The 21,165-nt window shown below is 33.7% G+C and overlaps 1 protein-coding gene across 1 annotated transcript in view; it reads right to left on the bottom strand.

Annotated features, from left to right (window-relative positions):
• The window catches only part of SMCHD1 (structural maintenance of chromosomes flexible hinge domain containing 1), a 126,127-nt gene that overhangs the window by 18,962 nt on the left and 86,000 nt on the right, over positions 1 to 21,165 (bottom strand). The window contains exons 34-44 of the mRNA XM_070361992.1: positions 20,248 to 20,312; positions 17,475 to 17,562; positions 16,721 to 16,852; positions 15,672 to 15,821; positions 11,650 to 11,776; positions 11,365 to 11,484; positions 10,346 to 10,431; positions 9,643 to 9,765; positions 7,894 to 8,084; positions 6,065 to 6,174; positions 5,614 to 5,684 (exon numbers count right to left, since the gene is read on the bottom strand). Of these exons, the coding sequence (XP_070218093.1) occupies positions 5,614 to 5,684; positions 6,065 to 6,174; positions 7,894 to 8,084; positions 9,643 to 9,765; positions 10,346 to 10,431; positions 11,365 to 11,484; positions 11,650 to 11,776; positions 15,672 to 15,821; positions 16,721 to 16,852; positions 17,475 to 17,562; positions 20,248 to 20,312 (1,263 nt within the window). The remainder of the gene's footprint in view (positions 1 to 5,613; positions 5,685 to 6,064; positions 6,175 to 7,893; positions 8,085 to 9,642; positions 9,766 to 10,345; positions 10,432 to 11,364; positions 11,485 to 11,649; positions 11,777 to 15,671; positions 15,822 to 16,720; positions 16,853 to 17,474; positions 17,563 to 20,247; positions 20,313 to 21,165) is intronic.

Below are 21,165 nucleotides of genomic sequence, written 5' to 3'. Positions count from 1 at the left end.
GAAACAGGATGCATACATCAAAAAATGACTGAAAAGAAGACAATTTAGCAACATGTAGAAGCACCTAATTCAATCTAACACAGTAGATCAAGCAGTTTCTGAATTATAAAAGATTAAATACAATTCAATTTTCAAAATGAAAAGCAATAGGACATGTAACAGAAAATTATGACTAATATTTATTCTTTTGACATAATTCCAAGGTAACTGACAGATGCTTTCCCAAATTAGATACTTCCTATAAAATTTAAATAAAATGGAATGTCTACTTGAAGAAAATCTGTGGTGAATTCTTTGGTGAAATGAATCTTTTAGTAAAATAAAGTATCACATCTTACTTTCTTAGTTTTGGCTTGGATTTGTATGCTTTCTACAAGTGAACATTAAAAATACAGACTAAAAAAAATACAGACTGAATTCACATATTATTACCATATTATTATTATCCAATAATCATATATATAGTAAATCAAATAACTGTTATTTTAAATCAGATTCAGGCAATGATTTTACAGATTTAGTACCATCTTAAATAATAAACACACTCAAATTTCTTGTCTCCTCTTGTTAATGCACTGACAGTATGAGTTATAGGCCTGTGGTTAAAGGGACAGTCTTCCAATTCTCAAATGGCACAGAACAAAGGGGAAATGACAAGCTGCTATTTAACGGGTACAATTTCAGTTTTACAAAAAGAAGAGTTCTGGAAATTGGCTGAACAACAATGTGAACGTAATTAACACTAGTGAAACTGTACACTTAAAAATGATTTAGACGCTAAATTTTGTTACATGTATTTTACTGTAATTTACCATTAAAAAAAAACAACTTAAGCTCTCACTAGGCCTCTGCTGCAAGGCCACTGCCACTGACCTGGAAAAGATCAAGACAGCATTTGCAAATTCAGTGAGTAAACAGAGCTACAGTTCTGGGCAGTACTTGCAACTGCTGGAAGGATTTAGCAAGGAATGGAATCAACAAAGGTTGAATCAGTATAAATGGCATGAAGAATTTACGAAGAGAAAACAATAAAAAGACTACTGAAACCTAATGATCTGACCAAGAGATGTCATAAAAGCCATTTCTTAGAAGAGTTTGAAAACAATATTTGGTAAGTGGAGTGATTTCATTAACTTTGGAAGCAAAGACATCACTATGAGGAACTATGCTGGAACTGTAAGGAACAAATGCTGTCCCTGCTTTTGTCACATATAGTCTATTACTTTTTTGAAGCTATGCATTGATGTTTTTCATCAGTTCTTCAAAGTTTTCAGCCATTAGTTCTTCAGGTATTACCTATGATCCTTTTATCCTCCTCTCTTTGGCACTCTGATTAAACATTTTAAAAAAAGATTTTTTAACTTTATCCTTAGTGATTCTCTATTACATTCCTTCTCTCTGGGCTGCAGTCTGGATAATTTTTCTGACCTATCTTTCAATTGACTAAATATTCTATTAAGCTGTTAAGTCTGCCCAGTATTTAACTTTTATTATACTTTTTATTTTTAGATGCTCTTTTTGATTTTTTTCAAATCTACCTGCTCTTATATTCAACACTTTTTCAGTAAAATATATTATGAAATGTATTTAAAATGTTTAATATTTTTATTAATATTTGTTAAATATTACTAAACGTGTTTATAACATTTATATATTTTAAATGTTTTAAAATATTTGCTCTTGTGTTCAATATAAAAATTACTTCAGTTTTAAGATAAAGGTGAATTCTTTCAGAGAGAATTTTGTTTGCTCTGATGACATATCTAAGGACACTACAAGTCCAGCATTAGATGAAATCAAATGTTTACCTTTAAGTATTACCTTGAAGACCATTCAAGTATTATGAATGCAGGTTGCAAACATACATGACAACCAATTTGTTAATGCATTCTCTAGGAAAATAGTTGTTTATTTTCTACTTAGTGCTAAAGTTCAAGAAAGGCAGTTTTGTTTCAGTCCAGAAATGCCTGGAGTTGAGATGGAGGAGGAAGCTCATTTCTTTTGTTCAGTCTTATGCCAAGGGTTAGCCCTCTTGGGGATTCTAATTTACCGGGAAAGAGGTTCTTCGAGCAGATTCCACATTCTGGTATGTCTTATCCTCTGAGCCTTCCAAGGGAGAGACAACTGATGCTCAAGTTCCATTAGTTTGACAAATATTCTCAAAGAAAAATTAGGTTTCAGTGTTACGTTCATCTCTCTGGGTTCTCACCTTCACTTAGAATTCTTACATTCTTGCCAGTTCTTACAGTAAGATATCTTAATGATATATAGCTAGAATCAGCCTTTTGAAATGGCCTATTAGTTCACCTCTGCTAGCACTTTCTTTGGCTATCTGAGTTGTCTAGTCCATTTCTGTATAACCCTCAAAGCCTAGCACTGTGCTAGTGATATGCTAGAACCAGCATTTACTGGGTCAGGAGAACCAGGTCCTCCTGAACGCCTCAGTCAGTGACCACACAGAGGCTGCTGGAAGTCAGCCAGGATATGAGTATTCACACTGCGGGGGCTGGCAAAAGCTACAAATCAGGGTCCCACCACTCTACTCAACAGAGCTGGTTATTCAGTAATTAACAGCACCTCACTGTGTCTCATACATTGTACATGTCCAAATAACAGACTGAACTATTGACAGAATCTACCAATTATTACTCAACTTGCTAATTCATCCTCACTAGTAAGCTACTCACCTTCTCCTAATAGATCATATATTGTCATAACTTCTAATGGGTATGATTTCTGACTTATAATTCAGGACATATAAACATGGTAACCACCATCGGAATATAGCAACTTCCTCATCCACAGCCATTTTCTGATACAGTATATTAGAACCATTTTTAAGTTCATAAGGAACCATTCATGAAGACGCCAAATAGTTTTCCCCAATTAGCTCTTTAATTTTCAGTAATCTCACTAATTTAGCTCTCCTAAACTGAAGACACACTTACTATTTCTTCTAACTGGGCGCATAGAAAATCTGTTCTGAGTAGTTCTAGTTTTGCCATGAATTAGTACTATGACTTGATACAGAACCACTATTTGTTTTGTACTTAAGGTTTCTCATCTAGATTATTAGACTATATGATTTTAAGATATCCATGATTTTATAATACACTATTTAAGAGTACTAGATCATATTTTAAACTGACTTCTGTTTTCTCTTCAGTAACTACTCTCACTCATTTTCAGCTATAATATTTTGCAAGCCTATAATGTTTATATACATGTTTATCACCTGCTATTTCCAAGTCCCTAACACCATATTTATTAAATTTAGTACTTCTTCTATATCAACAAATTCAAGACCTTTGGATTTCAGATCCAAATAGATCATTCCTTTACTGAAATTTTATTCATTTCTTATTTTCTTATTTTATTCAGTCTTGACAACAGCCCTCTGAAAGGCCCTTCTTCACAATAGATTGCCTTTCTTTCCTCATGAAGAAAAACTTAAAAGTAATATAGAAAGGTTAATCTTTCTTAATAAATACAACAGTATACAATATATTCTCCCATCTTGTTTAAACTACATAAACTTATTTTCTAAAGGGCTTAATTTTGTACATTACCATTTTGCAGCTTTTCAACAAAACAATGTATTTTGCAAGTCTTCCTCATTAGGACACATCAATCTGCTTTAAATCTTTTTAATAGATATACTATTCTACTGTATAAATTACCATAATGGAGTGGTGCAATCCTAACTGATGGCCTTTACCTGCTTTCAAAATTTCCTGATAAAAATTCTTAAACATTCCAGTGAATATTTTTGTGAGAGTATGCCTGTAAGATAAATTATCTTAATATATGATGATATAAAGAAGGTGGCATCTACTTTGCCTCTCCCATGGAAAGGAAAGAGTCTATTCCAAACTCCTTATTCCCCCATTTGGATCTAGGCTGGCCAGATTCTGACCAACCAAATGTACTTCCCGACACTGGGACTTAAGAGACTGTAACTTCTGTCTTCACCACTGTAATTTTCCTTCTTAGGACCCAGATGCCACTGATAAAATCCCCAGCAGCCACAAGGAGTGGCTTGTGTGGAGAGATCTAAGTCTGCCAGCCTATAACCCTTGCCGTTTGCCCAGCCAGTAGTCAGTTATGAACGAGCCAGTATGAATGGGAGATAAACTAAGTAGGAATTAATTCATTTTCAGAAATAATTTCAAATATTTCTAATCAAGAATTTGCTGAGTTGGACAGTTTTTCCTTTCCAGACTGTTTGGCCAAAAAAATGCTGTTGAAAAAGAAACGGAGAGCCTCCGGGCTAAGATCAAACCCAGTGCACAGTCAGTATAATGTAGCCTTGGAATCCAAGTCAATGAAGGATGCCTGGGGGCAGGAGGAGAAGGGGACAACAGAGGATGAGATGGCTGGATGGCATCACCAACTCGATGGACGTGAGTTTGAGTGAACTCCGGGAGTTGGTGATGGACAGGGAGGCCTGGTGTGCTACAATTCATGCGGTCGCAAAGAGTTGGACACAACTGAGCGACTGAGCTGAACTGAACTGAAGGATGCCCCTACGTTAAGACCTCAGAAAGATTTAAGGCACTGTTTTCCAGATGCTTTTAGCGAGAAAAAGGTTTCTAAAAACCTTAATGGCGTTACCTCACACACCCATGAGGGGGGCTGAGAACAATGGTGCAGGTGACAGCTCCGGAGGTGGCTCTGGCCAGCTACAGCTAAATCACAGTGGCAAGCATCATCAGCTGCCAGCTGTGTGAGGGAGGCGCTTGGAGCTTTCACCATCCCAGTGCAAGTAGCCAACACCACTTAGAGAAACCCAGCAAGGAATGAGAACTAACATGCTGCTACTGCTTAAAGCCACTAACTTTTGAAGTGTTTGTTATGTAGCAATCGATAAACATTTATATTGCTAAATGCTCTGCAAAGTTATCATCAGATGCATTGTATCCCTTAGAATCCCTGTGTTAATGTCCTAACCCCCCCAGTTCTTCAAAAATGTGATGTGAATTGAAGACTGGGTCTTAACAATCAAATTAAAATGAGGTCATAACAGTGGGCTCTAATCCAATGAGAAGTGTCCTTAAATAAAGGGGAAATTTGGGTACATAAGCATAGATGCAAACAGATGCAGGGAGAATGACCATCTGCCAACCAAGGAGAAAGGCATGGAACAGACTCCTTCCCTTACAACCCCTGGAAAGAACTGGCCCTTCTCACACCTTGCATTTGGATTTCAAGCCAGCAGAACTGTGAGACAGCACATTTCTACTGTTTAAGCCACCCAGTCTGTGGTACTTTGTTACAGCCCTAACAACCAATAAACAAGGGCTGCCTCAAATTGTGTTTCCAACGACATTATCTGAGATAACTCTTTTTCAATACCACCATTAATAGACATTGATGTGGAAACTCAGACAATTTCACAGCCCGCAAACATTTCATTTTAATTTGCATCTTGGCAAATTCATTCATATATTTTGCTCAGATTCATGCTGCTTATCAATTTATAGGATTTAAATTGGTGTTGCTGTCATTTGCACATGTATCTCAAAATAAAATTCTTTATAGATCTCTAACATTAAATTTTAAAACACACAGTAAAATTTGAGCTACAAATTAAAAAAGAATTCAAGTACATACCTCTTTTCTGTAATGATTGGCAGCATCCAAATTATCCAAAATAATAGTGTCTCCTAACAGCATACCAAATACTAAAAATTTCAACAAACAAAATGTTAAAATTATGGTATCTTTTTTGGTCATATTAAAATATTAACACAGTCTTCTGCTGGTAAGCATGCTGTTGTGTACCCAGAAGCTGAAATACAATGCACATGAAACATTTGGAAAAAAAATATATAACATATTAAAAAAAAAAATTTAACATATAGTATTAAAAAGTTTTCTTAGAAATAATGCTAACATAGGAATTTTATTCAATACTTTCTTCTAACAGGAAAAATAAGAGAAGTAAATATTAATACAACTATCGTTTATAAACTAAATAAGAACATAATTTTCCATAATCAGTAATTTAAGTATCTGAATCACAAGCATAACATATGTATAAAAAATGTCACAACTTTCTTACCTGTTTCACAGTGTTCTACGTTATCAGGAAAAGTCAACAAGTCTCGGGCAAAGACGGGGTCTCCAATGGGTTTAAAATACAATTTTCCATTTCGGTAATGAGGTAGAGGTCTAAATTTAAAAAAGATTTTAAACAAAATATGTAATTTATTATCAAAAAATACATATATGATGAAAAACATATGAATATACTGATTATCTCTGTGATCACAACTCCCTATGCACAGGTAATACTCCTAAATGCTTAACTGTTACGCCTTTGGAAATGAAAACAATATTTACCATTAAAAAAATATCTGCTTAGTTTTATCTGTCCTCAATTAGTTTGTAAAACTGATATAAACTAAGCTTTGTTTAGTTCTGACAAGGAAAGAAGAGATGCAGCCTCTCAAGCTGGCCCTAACCTAGAATGCCAATGATATGACTGTCTCATGCAGACAGTGGCCCTAGAATGGCTGAGGGCACGGGCAAGGCCAAGGCTGAGAACGTGGAAAAGCAGCTGCCCAGTACTCTGGCCACCTGTCCTCTGACACAGTGTACAGAATGAGCAATTGAAATCCAGGGATAACAGTGAGATTCAAGAGATGGGGGCTGACTGGGGTGTCAGGGCTTCTCTGCCCACATAGGGTAGCTTTCCCCAAATTGTGCAGGTAGGAGTAGAGGGGGGAGTGGCTTTAAGAGCTAGTCAACTCAATCCCAGTAGGAGGCACAAGACCAGGAAGTAAGGATAACTAGTTTTTAGAGCAAGCATTAGCCTTAAATACCAAATTCATATTTTCCCTAAATAAAGGATTCTTCATTTGATCCTCAGGGATAATGAAAAAAAAAAAAAGATAGAAGACCTCCTGAAGGGAAAATTACTTTCAGAAAAATTATTACTCTTTTCAACACAGTTACAATGATTTGATAGGACATCCCATGTTATTTAAAATGGGTACTGACTGGGAGCAGAGTGGGAGATTTTAGAAGCAGAAAGATTTGAGTTCAAATTCCAGCTGTTTGCTTGATTTATGTTTAGATTACAAAGTGAAATAAAATGTTAGTTTAATGACACAGTAAGCTCTTAATTTATAGTTTCTATTCTCCTTCAAATCCCATTCCTACTCAGCTGTAGGCCTTGCAAAACTCTGTTTAGGAATCTGAGAAAATTTTTGGTCAATATTCTGTTATATATTTTAATTTTTTTTTTTCTTTGCTATCACCATTTTGCTTGAGTCTTTTAAGGCAGATTTTTAAAAATAGTCAAAACTAGAGTACACATAAAATACTTAAATGGCTAACTGGTTTGCATGGTTATTCCGAAAAACTTATTTTGAAAAGTATACGGGAAAACAATTCGAGAAAACAGATTTATATTAAAACACAGATGTAACATCCTAACTAGATGGTCTCTTACATTTCAATTTTGCTAATGGCAGTTCCAATAGAGACCTTCTCTACCTAAATGATGGCTGTTTATTTTTATAGGACTTACAATAGGACAAAAGACATTGATCTATACTCTTACTCCAAATAAAGGAGTTAAATAGTCTGTTAATGATAATGACATCTCACCATCCTTCCTGTTTGTTGTATGTTTGTATGTGTATCTGTTATATAAACAAATAACATTTAACTGGCAAATTAAACCTGGCCAGCATATGTGATGAAATATACTGTAACACTGATCTTAATGAAGATCATATTTGTGAGGAAGACAAAAAATAATGTAGATAATGTGAGTCACTTCTCTGTTTTAAGTACCTTTGAGAGAAATTTTAAAAATCTATGATTTGATAAAAAATAGAACAGGTATTTTTTTTTTAATCACTACTTGCATTTTTTTCTAACCTTTTCCAATCTGGAAGAGTCTTTTTATAAATAGAATCGAGGGGCAACACCTGCTGACGACCTTGGGTTTCATCATAAATTCGACGTGCAGCATCAGTGGTCAGGGTGACCACACAGTCCATGTCACTTGCCAGATGCCAAGAGATAACCATTGCGGCTCTATCATCTTCAATCTGTGCCAGGTGTGCAATCTAGAAGCCATTTAAAAAAATCAAGTAAAAAACTTCTAAATATATTAAATATTTTAAAAGTCAACATCTAAACAGCAAAAACACTTTATTTTGGGAAACATTCATATGAATTAACAAAAAATTCTCGAACTGTAGAGGCTTACTGGCTTAAATATTTTAAATAGTCTCTTATGCTATTTAATTTCAAAAAACCATTTTACAGATTAAACTACAGTAAATTTTGCCAATAACCAAATAAAAATATTTGGCATATTATCAGCTAGGTGATGTACCTTTTTTTTCACATTCATTTCTCTACTAGTGGGTATGTCAATTGTTAAAGCATAAAATACACTTAAACCTAAATATAGTTATACCCTTCTAAGTTGATCATTTATGCCAATGATTTTTTAGAAAATAAATCTAAATATCATAAATAAGAATAATTTCTTCCGTTTTTATAAATTCTGTAGGGCTCAGAATTAATAGTCACTCCCCTATTTACAAAAACAGATGACCACCAAACAACTGTATGGAGGTTATGTGTGAAGGGTACGGAGGTTATATATGGAGGGTACGGAGGTTAGGGCCCCCGACCCTTTGATCAACTGGAAATCTGTATGTAACTTCACAGTGGGTCATCCATACCTAGCTTTACATCCAAGGATTTAACCATTAGGTAGTACTGTAGTCAGTATTTAGTTTAAAAAAAAAAAAAGTCTGTGTCTAAGTGGACCCTCACAGTTCAAACCTTTGCTACTGAAGGGTCAAGTGTACAACCATCCATCTGTATCCACAGGGAACTGGTTCCAGGAATCCCCTTAGATACTAAAATCTGTGGATTCTTAAATCATTTATATAAAATGTCACAGTATTTGCATATAACATTAAGTATATTTTAAACCATTTCTAGATTACTTATAATACCTGATACAATGCAAATGCTATGTAAACAGTTGCCAGCATGTGCATGTGACAAACTCAAGTTTTGCTTTCTGGAACTTTCTAGAATTTCCCCCCTCAAATATTTCTCCTCTGCAGTTGACTGAATTCGAGGAATTAGAACCTGTGGATGCAGAGGACCCACTGGATTTTAGTCACAAGCTTGTTCAAAGTTTTCTTGCTCAAAGTCCAACATTGCTCAAAGCCTTACTCAAAGGCTTAATTTTTGTGGCTGATTTCAAAAGTCATTTATTACACTGGTATGGTCACATTTACCCTTTATTCTTACCTGATCTGGTAGCAAACACCTGCCCTAACAATGGGAATGTTGTGTCACTGTTAAAAACATCACAGTGTCCACCCTGTAGAGCAACTCCCCCCTATCTGCAGTTTCTCCTTCTCCATTTTCAGTTACCCAATCAATAGCAGTCTGAAAACAATAAATGAAAATTTCAGAAGTAAACAGTTGATAGGTTTTAACTGCACACCGTCTCAGCAGTGTGATGAAATTCCACTCCATCCTGCCTGGGATCCCCAACCACTGATACCATCATGGCTCCAAGACCCAGGATCACCCAAAGCCTACAGAAAACAAGACAATAAAATGTACTGCCTCGTAAACGGTTGAAGCACAAACCTTTCCCAAAACATCTCCACTGCCTTTAGTATAATTTGGAAGAGTACATGATCTTCTGGGTTTTTTCTTTAGTTCTTCCTGTTCTGATAGCTTTCTTTTCAAAAGTGCTTCAATGTGTGGCACCTGTAATTTATAGAATAATTAAATGCAAGGCCAATTACAATGACTCTTGTACAAGGTAGAGAAAACAGCAGAGAAAATTCAACAATTTGGACAACTCAAGTACAAAGTTACTACATTTCTTTTCTTTTGAGAATATGATCATAGAAATGTAAAGCATCAACCTCACTAATTCTTTTTTTCTTAGTTAAGAATTATATGACCTATAATAAGACTTATGAGTTATACACATAAAGAATATAAGCTCTAAAAAAAACTATTGTCTTTTGTCACTTACTCTCATTTTCTTTGCCACTGATTATTACTTAGGACACTTCAGTGCAAGTTCTCAACTTGGTGTATTATTAATATAACTTACTAGTATTACTAGATCAGCAACACAAACTGCAATTTCTCTGAAAAGAGCACTCCATTATTGTTAGTCTATTTCAATGTCCAGTAAGTGACTGGATTATAATTCCCATATGGCTTAGGACCCCAAAACAATAGTGTCAACATTCCTAATAAAATATGAATGATTAAAAACAAATTATAGGCTAGAATTAAAAAAAAAAAACCTTTCACATACACCTGGAAATTGTACCTGCTGTGTTGTAGAAATGTCAATATTGTGTTTTTTAAGTTCATTTCGCAACTGGGCCTCTTTTAATTTTGCTTCTTCAACTTGGCCTAAAATTAAAAATAAAAACTATCAATTTGTGATAGCTCTTATAATAGTTTTTGGAAAATGTTTTCAATCTCTTGTTTTTTTCCTTTTAATGATTGATGCTAAAATGAAAAATGATAACTATTATAGAAATCTTAAATAAATTAAAAATCTAAAATTAATGTTCACATCTAATATACAAAAAAGAAAACACAAAATGAATGCAACTGGAGGTATTATAAACTGCAAACTACAAGTAATCTTGGATAAGTTATTTAATTCTAATCCACCATAATTATATACATAATTACATAAGCATATTCTAAGAAAATAAGACTTTTTAAAGAACAATTTTTAGTACTACAAATTATGTATTATTTCATTACTTAGTTCACATTATCCTCTAAATATCCCTGACATGTGAAAAAATTTGACAAATGGAAAGCAATGATAGTGCACAACTCAGCAAACACCCTAACAGTACAGACATTATTAAAAACTTGTAGCAAATATGCCATGTATTTATTAAAAAATAAATTAGCTATTTCTCTGCTGCAGATGTTTGTAAATTAAACTACACACAGTCAAACTAAAACTTAAATTACACATCACTTTTTCAGTTAAACTGTCATCTAGTATCTTTTGCCAAATGCTAAAGCTAAATATAAACCTTATTATGTCAAAACCCTTACATTTATATAGATTCAGATTCCTAATAAAAATTGCAAAATGTTGTAGGTAAGCAAGCTATATGTTTATTTACAGACAAGAACACTTCACCTTAAGACTGAATGATGAGTCATATGAACCACTGCTGCTACCCTTCTGCTGCATCCTGCAGTTCACTCCTAAGTCCAAGGGAAGCAGACAATGTTTGAGTCCCATGGACTCAACCTTCTATCTCACTGTTACCCAAAGCGTCATTTTCTAGCACTTCTGAACACAAAATGACTTACACTTCATCTCATCAAGAAGCTGTTTGCTGGTATCAAATAAAGTTCTGTACACTGTAATAGACTTGGATAATTGGTCCTTTTCTTTTGTAAGCGCTGCCATTTGTTGCTGCTTCTTAACATCTAAGAAAAACATTCAGATAATTTATTTCAATTTTTAAAATGTGACTTTTCCAAAATGTCATCACAAGATTAGATAACTAGTAAGCACCATTTAATGGAAAGCAAAACAGTTATTCAAAGTACCACAAACTCAAGAGTTTATCCTCTAGTTTCCTAGAAACTTACCATTGTAAAACATAAATGGTAGGATATATGATTCTAACGTTCTTGATAAAGCTGGCAGCCGAGGCTCAAACACAATAAAATACTCAGTACTATCCCTTCCAGGACTATTTTCTGCTAGCACTAGACTCTGTATAAAGAGAAGAGCAGTAAGGAAAAACCAGTTTTGAAAACGTATTTGTAAATACACAAATGTTATATATCTCATTATACTCTGTTTTCAAGTAACTGGTAAATTTAAAAGGCAAAACTGACTGACCTGTGAGGTTCATTAAGCATTCACTCAAACATCAGCAGCACCATCCAAGACATAAAACTCTTTGGTATTGGTTTGAAAGCCAAATTATCTTATCAATAAATAGCTTATGCAAAAATTATATACTATAGAAAACTACGAGAAAAAGTATCTTCCAGACCAGAAATAACAATGGCTTCTTATATCTTGACCAGAAATGGCTTGATTTCTATCTTTAAGTTGAAGCAGTGTGAAACAACTGATGGTGTGAAAGTTATAAAAATAATCACAAAGAAATACACAAAGCCCAGTGCTGAGTTTAAGTTACGCTGTTACCATGGAAGCAGACCCATCAGTCCCAGGTGACCAAACAAGAGGTCCTGAAAAGCTCTAAAGATTTGGGCTTTTTAATGTATTTTTCTTCATTAATGCAAACACACAAAAACTCCTGATATATTTTATAGCATATGGCTAGTAAATAATGCAATACAAATATCTATATCCTAAATAATCTTTTCAGTCTTACATGGAAACAATGGGTATTAGCTGTTTTGTTTTTTTAGACCATAGTAATCAAGTTCAGAGAAATAAAATTTTTAAAAATCTAAATCAACAGAACACCACAGAACAATCCACGAAATAATAAAATAAGTCTATCATTAAACCAATGCCCAATCCCACTTGGTTTCTGAAAGCTGTTTTCAATGTACGTATATGAATATAAACACAAAAATAAAACTTCTTACACTTAAAATATGACAAACTTTACTGTAGCAATTTGCTTTCAGCACTAATTTTGATTTTAATTTGATTACAAACAATTCAAGTAAATGTTTAGTTACCAATATTTTACATTTATGCAAAGTATAGATATAATATTCTTTCACTGGGTGATGAACATTTTAGTAAAAAATTTTAGCTAGTACTTATAATACAGCAAAGAAAGAACCTTTATATACCTCTTGGTGTGTTCTCTAGATTAGCCAAAGAAATATAATGACTTGTTAAAAGTTTAATAGGTAGTATCAAATTTCTCTTGAAAATGACTACATCAAGTTATCCTCTCATCATTAGTGTGTAATATCCAGTTCCCCTGATGCTTGGCTAACATTTATCATCAATTTTTTTTTTAATTAAAAAAAAAATGTATTAAAAACAACCAGTCATTACTGTTTTAACTAGCATTTCCCAGATTACTACTGAAGTCATGCTTCTTGTTCATTAGTTATCTATAGCTTCTCTTCCACTAACTGCCTGTTTATATTCGTTATCATTTATTTTTCTACTAAATTGTCTTTTTTCTTATTGATTTGCAGGAAGTTCTTCAGAATATTTTAAAAATATGTTCAATATACTGTACTAATACATTATTATACAAAAATATTATTAATCTTCTATTTATGTAATTAAATATAAAATCTTATCCTTGATGTCTTATTTAAGGAGGCCTTTTCTATCTCAAAGTTTTACAGTTTGTAATGTGTTCAGTTTACCAAAATCCATGGAATAACAGAATTGAAGAGAACTGAAGAGTCCAAAACTGGATTCATATACAAATGGCAACTTGAAATGCAAGCAATGGACAAATATACAGCAGAGTAAAATGTAGATCAAGAAGGCAAATGATAAAGAATTTGAATAACACAATTAACAAACATGAATAATTATAAATTTAGATTAAAGCTTTAAAGAAAGCAGTATACATTCTTTTCTAACAAACGGGAACATTTACAAATGACTATGTTCTAGACCCAGTGTCTCTTAAATGTCCCTAATGACAAGAACCACCTGCACAGATCAGATCCGATTCCACAGCCCTGCCCCAGACCTACCAAATTAATACATGGTCAGGAGCCAAGTAGGACCTGAGAGATTTCTGCTTCTTCAACATGATACTAGGAACCTCTAGTGGAAATTCACATGCATGACACGAAGCTGACAGAACATGTAGCTGTGGGAGAATAGTTTATGTCACCGTCCCAACCTCAGAAATGCGTACAGCAGGGTAACCAAATGCCTGTAACTGTGGCCAAGGAAACAGGACAGCGGTAACCTGGATACAGGGAGTGGGCACCTGTGTTCTTCCAATGCAAATCGACTCTGCATGTTCAAAATGTCTTCCCCGCCCTTCTGTTTTTAAACTTGTGGTTTCATTACCCAATCTTTGTTAGAGTGTAAGAAAATTTCACTTTATCCTCAACCATGATAAAAATAAAAGAACAAGGGTAAATATAAGTAGCAACTGACACTTGCCCTCAATGTCAAGGAATGAAAAGCAGCAGCATGGATGCAGCTGACTGGAAAATCCTACTACCTGAAGAGAACCTTGGCCCAGTACTGCCAAGTCTTTCGAATTCTCCAAATAAACCAGGAATCTAGAGATGTTCAGCTTGTTCGTTGGTCTGGCAAAGACCATTACAGCATTACAGAAAAAGATCTCTTTCTGAAAATTCATGAATTTTTAAAGTGTTGAAAACTAATTAAAATGGAAATGCTGTGATGGTCAGTCTTTGCCAGACCAACCAAGAAGTCGAACTGTAGACCAGGTGCAAGATGGCAGATTCCCCAATTGTTAGCCTAATATCGTTAAAACAATGTGAAGAAAGCTGATGCAAACACTGCTGATAAAACTCTGCAAAGAAAAGTAGATTTTCACTTTAGGATTGATCAAATAAATTATAACCATCAACACAACAATGTAGATTTATTCTCAAGATAAAGATATATGTATGAATGTCAGAGTTGGACCATAAAGAAAGCTGAGGCCAAAGAATTGATGCTTTTAAACTGTAGTGTTGGAGAAGACTCTTGAGAGTCTCCTTAGACTGAAAGGAGATTAAACCAGTCAAGTGTAAAGGAAATCAGTCCTGAATAGTCACTGGAAGGACTGATGATGAAGCTCTAAGACTTTGGTCACCTGATGTGAAGAACTGACTCACTGTAAAAGACCCTGATGCTGGGAAAGATTGAAGGCAGGAGGAGAAGGGGATGACAGGATTGGATGGCCATCACCAACTTGATGAACATGAGTCTGAAAAAGCTACGGGAGTTGGTGATGGACAGGGAAGCTTGGCACACTGCAGTCCATGGGGTCACAGTCAGACACAAGTGAGCGACTGAACTGAACTGACAGATATATAGCAAGGATGTGCGAAATGAGAAAAGATTTCATTAAAGTAGAGTTCTATTATATTAATGAAACTTTACACCCTCCTCCATGTTTATATAAATCACATTCATAGGACATCCATGCAGTGTTAGTGTATATATAGAAAAGTGTGGAAGATTATACACTGAATTGCTAATCGTCAGTATCTCTGAATGGTGACAGTGCAGTGATTACTTTTTTATGTTCTCTCACTGGGTATGCTTTATATAAGCAAGCTATTTCCATTTTGGAAAAAAAAAAGAATGACAAAGATAAGCTAGTTTTACTAAACTTTTCTAGATATGTGTACATTTTACCTGGGCTATGTTTGATTCTATTTCTATCCACAGGATGCTGGCTTTTCAATGAAACATGATTATACTGTCAGTGAAGTTAAAATAATCCAGTCACAGAAAACAGTCATCCACAGGGAAAAGAAAAATAGGGTCTTTTTAACAGTAACAATGATAGTGGGTTCAATGCATAATAGCTCAGAACAAAAATCAAAATATCTGACTTTCCAATTTAATGCTATAATTAGAATATCATCATAGCTATACACACAAAATAACAAGTATAATAATATTGTGGTTTAAACTATTAAATACCAAAACCTTATCTACTAGAGGACAAAAATATTACCGTGATTTCAGCTGAACCTTTCACAAAGGGAAATTCAAGTGTTCTAATTTTCCCATTAAACAGAGGTATGTCATCTTCCTCATTAGAACCTTTGATGGTAGCCATTACAGTGCCAACCAAATCAACTCCAGTATGATTGTTGTAGTCATCCTTAAACAATGAAAAGTTTCAGAAAACTAATTAAAAGAAGCAGAAAAAAGATCAAACACAGAGAAGGACATGGGAAAATCAGAAATATGATCTATTTATGAAGCTCCAAATATTAAATCACCCTGATCCTTCTTACTCCAAATACAGAATTCAGATCTCAGAGTAAGAGCTCTACAGGCAGGAAATAATCCCAGAAACCATAAAAGAACCAAAAGTTTTCACCTAATACAATGACTCCCAACTTTATTAAAAGGACTCACATTTTAAAAAGTGTTATGTACCTTCAGCATCTATTTAAGATCAAGGGAAAACCAGTTTAAGAACCAGTTAAGTTTCATGGTCTAAAAACAAGAAAACACACTGAAGGCGTTAACAACCCTATTTGCCAAGTTTTAAAAAAAATGAAGTCCCACTAGTGTTATTTTACATGTTGTTGTTAATATTCTTAGCAGCCCTATTTTTGCTTACCCTCTGGGTAACCAGAAAGTTTTAAAGAGCTCATTATGATCAGTCATGATGGCAAATCTCTTCAAATTACATACTTAATTACTTCCTGCCCCTCACTGAAATGGACACTGAAGAACTGACTTACTTAACACATTCATAATGCTTACATGAAATAGTGGATTAAAGATATACATTAGTAAAGGCAGGCAGATTTCTGCGTTTTCTAATCACTTCTACTTAGTATATCTGGATTTATTTTATGTATAACTGAATTCATTCTCTATTTGTATTTAAGTATAAAGATACTGATAAGCCTTTCATTAACTTGCATAAATTTTTCCTATAAACTTAAACAGAATAATTCAGATAGGATTCTATAGTAACTATCTCGCACCTTGAAACTAGGAATAATGTTTGTTACCCTTGGTAATTTGGAAGTAAATAAACATTACCGTGATATGAAGATACAAATCTTTGACCAGGGTCCTACTGGCAACTGAGCGAACATTTGAAACAGCTGGTGTAGCTGGCTGAATTTCAGGAACTAACTTCACAGGTTGATTAGGTAGAACATCCACTATAATCTAAGAAAAGGAGCATTCTAATTAACAACACATTAATGGTTTAGTATTTAACGATGAAGAAACAGAGCATATCCTAAATGAAATGAAATACTACCTTCCAAAACATATTTCCATTAAATTCTTAAAACCAATCAACTTTTTAAAACTGAAAATAAAAGGTGTAACATTAATTTTTGAATGTTAACCATTTAAAAACAAATTTAGAAACACTTAACAATACATGTAATTGTTAAAAAAAAATCAGTGCACTAACAATAATGAATGGAGATGATGTATGTTAAAACTACCTTAAAACTTCATTATCTAGAATCCTGAAATGTTATTAACTGAAACATTTTCACATACAACTGATAGAAGCAACCCTGACCATGATATAGATTAATTACTAATCAAGTCCTCGATATAAACAGGGATAAAAAAGTAACTTCAGTATCAGGTCAAGTTTAATCAACATAATTTAAGTATATATTATTCTAAAATTCCTAAAGATGGCATTTATACCTTCCATCCAATAATCAAACCACTTTTAAACAAAACACTTCAAACACTTCATTCCTCAACCAAGTAAGAAAATGTGAAGGTAACTAAAGCTAACTGCCATGCATAAAAAGAGTAAACAAACCTGCTCACTGTTAAGAATATTTGTTTTATCCATCGTAAAACCAAACTGGATACAGTATGTCCCCACCTTGTTAGGAACTGCTTTATCCCTAAGAAGAATGAGATAAGATCACTGGTAACTTTTAAATAAAAGGGAAAGAAATTCAAAGCATTAACATTTCTTTTCCTTCCATGAAAACTAAATGAGTAAGAGAGTTACTTTACTACATTCAACTTCATTCATCAAATACTTCCTGCAATATGAAGCTTAATATCAGGCCCTCTTACCTAGACATTCTATCACAAAACATCTAGAACAAAAACTCTGGATGTGGTAAAAATTGAATATAAAGTTGATAAAGTAGTAAACACAATAAACGCTGAATTACGTATCAAATGAATTTAGCTTCATTTCCACACAAATTTCCATCTCAGTTTTATATTTCAAGTTTATAAACTATCCAACTGATCTTATACTGCTTTGTTTTCCATTTATATGTTCTAAATAAATAACTATGTAATTATACATCTATATATATAAAAGATATTTATTGTAACTAAATTACCAATAAGAAACTTAGTAAGAGGTAGACTTGCCAAACTATTTTGGCCACAAACACAATGAACACATAAATGATGGAGCAGCCAAATAAATAAAATTTAGGAGTAAAACAACTATATACCTGTATCTATCTATCCATATATATATATATATATTAAGAAAAGGAAAAACAACACCTACTGCCTCAACAAATGATGAAACCATGATTACAAATGAACAGCCTGATAACGATACTTACCCAAAATAAAGACCCTAAAGCAAACATCATAATTATGAGTGAAATGCTGAAATGCCCCTTTTGGACTGGGAATGATTTTAGAATAATCACTCTCATCGTATCCATTCAACATTCTACTCTAAGTCCTAGCCAGTGAGGTACAGCAAGGAAAAGAAATAAAACAACTAAGGATTAGAAAGCAATAAACCTATCATTATTCACAGAGATGAGTGTATAAATACCTAAAACTTCATTTTTGTCACTGGTCTGTAATAAGATAACAAAACTCAAAACAGTTAGATATATATATAGTAATCTGACACTGCCTTGATAAGTGCACACTGAAAGGACTCCATTCCAGTGTGATTACATTATTAGATTCAAATGTGTAATTTTCAATAACAAAAACCCCAGAAGGCAAATAAATAGTAAAGTATGGGGAAAATAAGTCAATCAAAACTGTCCCTGAAAAACATGAGGAGGCTGATATACTAGACAAGGACTTTAAAACAACTGTTATAAAGATTCTCAAAGAATTAAAAGATGTGAAAAAAGTCAAGAAAGTAATGTATAGAAAAAGACAAAAATATCAATTAAAGAGAAAACTTAAACCAAAAGCAAGTTCTGCAGCTGAAATGTACAATAACTGAAGTGAAAATCTCACTACAAGTATTCAAAGGCAGATTCAAGTATGTAGAAATCAATGAACTTGAAGATAAGACAGTGGAAATTATACAGTCTGAGGAACAGAAAGAAAAAAGATAGAAGGAAAGTGAACAGAGTGTAAGGGATCTGAGATACATCAAGTGGACCAACACACACTGTGGGAATTCAAAGAGAAAAAAGGGAAAAGGATGGCAGGGACAATTTTTGAAAAATGGCTGGAAATTTCCCTAGTTTGATGAAAGACATTAATATAAATATCCCAGATGCTCAAGGAATTCCAAGTAATATAAAACTCAAAGAGACCAACAGCAAGACACACTAACACAAACTTTCACAGGACAAAGAAAAAGAATATTAGCAGCACCAAGAGGAAAGCAAATCATTACATACACAGCATCCTCAACAAGGTAATTTCTTATCACTAAGTTTGGAAGTCAGAAGGCAGTAGGCCAATGTTCTCAAAGTGTTAAAACAAACTGTCAACCAAGAATGTTACTTCCAGCAAAACTGTCCCTCAAAAATGAGGGAGAAATTAAAACATTCTCAGAAAGGAATTCCCTGGTTGGCCAGTGGTTAGGACACAAGTGATTCCACTGCAGGGAGGTGGGGCACCAGGGTGGGGTTCGGGGGGCAGGGTTTGATCCCAGGTTGTGGAACTAAGATCCTGCATGCCATGCAGCATGGCAAAATTCTCATATAAACAAAAGCTAAGAGAGTTCATTACCACTACACCTGGCCAAGAAGAAATGGTCAAGGTAAAATGAAATAATAATAGATAGTAACTTGAAGCTATGTGGAAAAATAGGGATCTCAACAAAGTTAAACACACAGGTAATTGTGAATGCTGGTATTATTGTGAACAATTTGTACCTTTTGTTTTCTATTTGGCTTAATAAACTAATACATTTAATGAAATAAAGCAATTATTAGTTCAAAAGGCAAAAAGACATTTCTAATAAATGAAACCTTAGACACCATGTATCCAAAACCATTTACAGATTTCAAAGTACAGAAGAAAGAAGCAACACTTGAAGTCACATAGTTAAATAAAAAAACTAGTTCAGTTTTTTTATTTTGTAAGATCTTAAGTTTAGAATTATAGAAATCTCCTATATAATAAAATATTATAAATGCTCTGACAACAGAATTCTTCTGATGTTTTTGATAGTTCTGAAAGCAAATATATCTATCACAACAATCTTTCCCCAAATCATTTTGCAAACTTTGTAGACAAAATATTTTCTATTTGATCATAAATTATTTCTCTTTAGCTAAACAGGCACATGTTGCCAACGCTGATTAACTCTGTAACAAAATATGCATTAAAATATAAAATGATTTGAGAAATACCTGAAGTAGAAGCAGCCATCTTCTTTGTCATTATCCTTTATTTTATTACAACTAAATATTTCTGCCTAGAAGGAAAAGTGGCAAAGGAAGAGAGAGAAATCACAAACATTTAGCATAGTATATTTAGGACAGAAACTTACTTTACCTTTACCAAGGGTGAATCCAGATCACATGTAGATTGATAAATAACACAAACACATGTCTACATATATGTATCTTTATCATGCGTGTGTGACACAAAAGTGAGATTAGTCACAGTGCAAAGATATACCATTAATTATTAAAGGACATATAACAGATCTTAATGGTGGTGACATAATTTTAAGGTAACAGCAGATTGGTGGGACTGATGGTATAAATTAAGGAAGCTAGTTTCCTAAACAGATGACTAAACTGAAACATAAATCCTAAAAGGCATTATCAAATGAGGACCCCTGATATAGTTTGGTTTATTGTTCACTGTGCAGTCTGTTTCAGTTTGGCACTGTCTGGTATGGCAGCCCATAGTGACCACTGAGCACCCGAAATGTGACTGGCTCAGACTGAGGAGTGTAAGCGTAAAACACACAGCAAATTTCAAAGACCTGGAAAGATGTGAGCATGCAAAACATCATTATTAAATTTTAAAATACTGAGTACATGGTGAAATGGTAATTTTTTAATATATTAGTTTAAAACTAATATATATTAATATATTAAAATTAATTTTATTTATTTCTTGTTAATGTGGCTACTAGCAGAATTTAAGTATCACATGTGGCTAGTATTGTATTTCTATCAGATTGGGCAGCTTTAGACTCTCAAACCGTCTGTCCACTCTACTTACTCTGTACTCTATCAATCATTTTTCTTTCTCTCACTTTCTATATTATCTCTTAATAATATTTAGTGGTTTTCTGTCTTGTGCTACTGCTCTTT

Source organism: Bos mutus, chromosome 24, assembly GCF_027580195.1.
Source record: "Bos mutus isolate GX-2022 chromosome 24, NWIPB_WYAK_1.1, whole genome shotgun sequence".
NCBI classification, from domain to species: Eukaryota; Metazoa; Chordata; class Mammalia; order Artiodactyla; family Bovidae; genus Bos; species Bos mutus.
The sequence above is the reverse complement of the archived record's forward strand: the minus strand, read 5'-3'. Positions and strand labels throughout refer to the sequence as shown.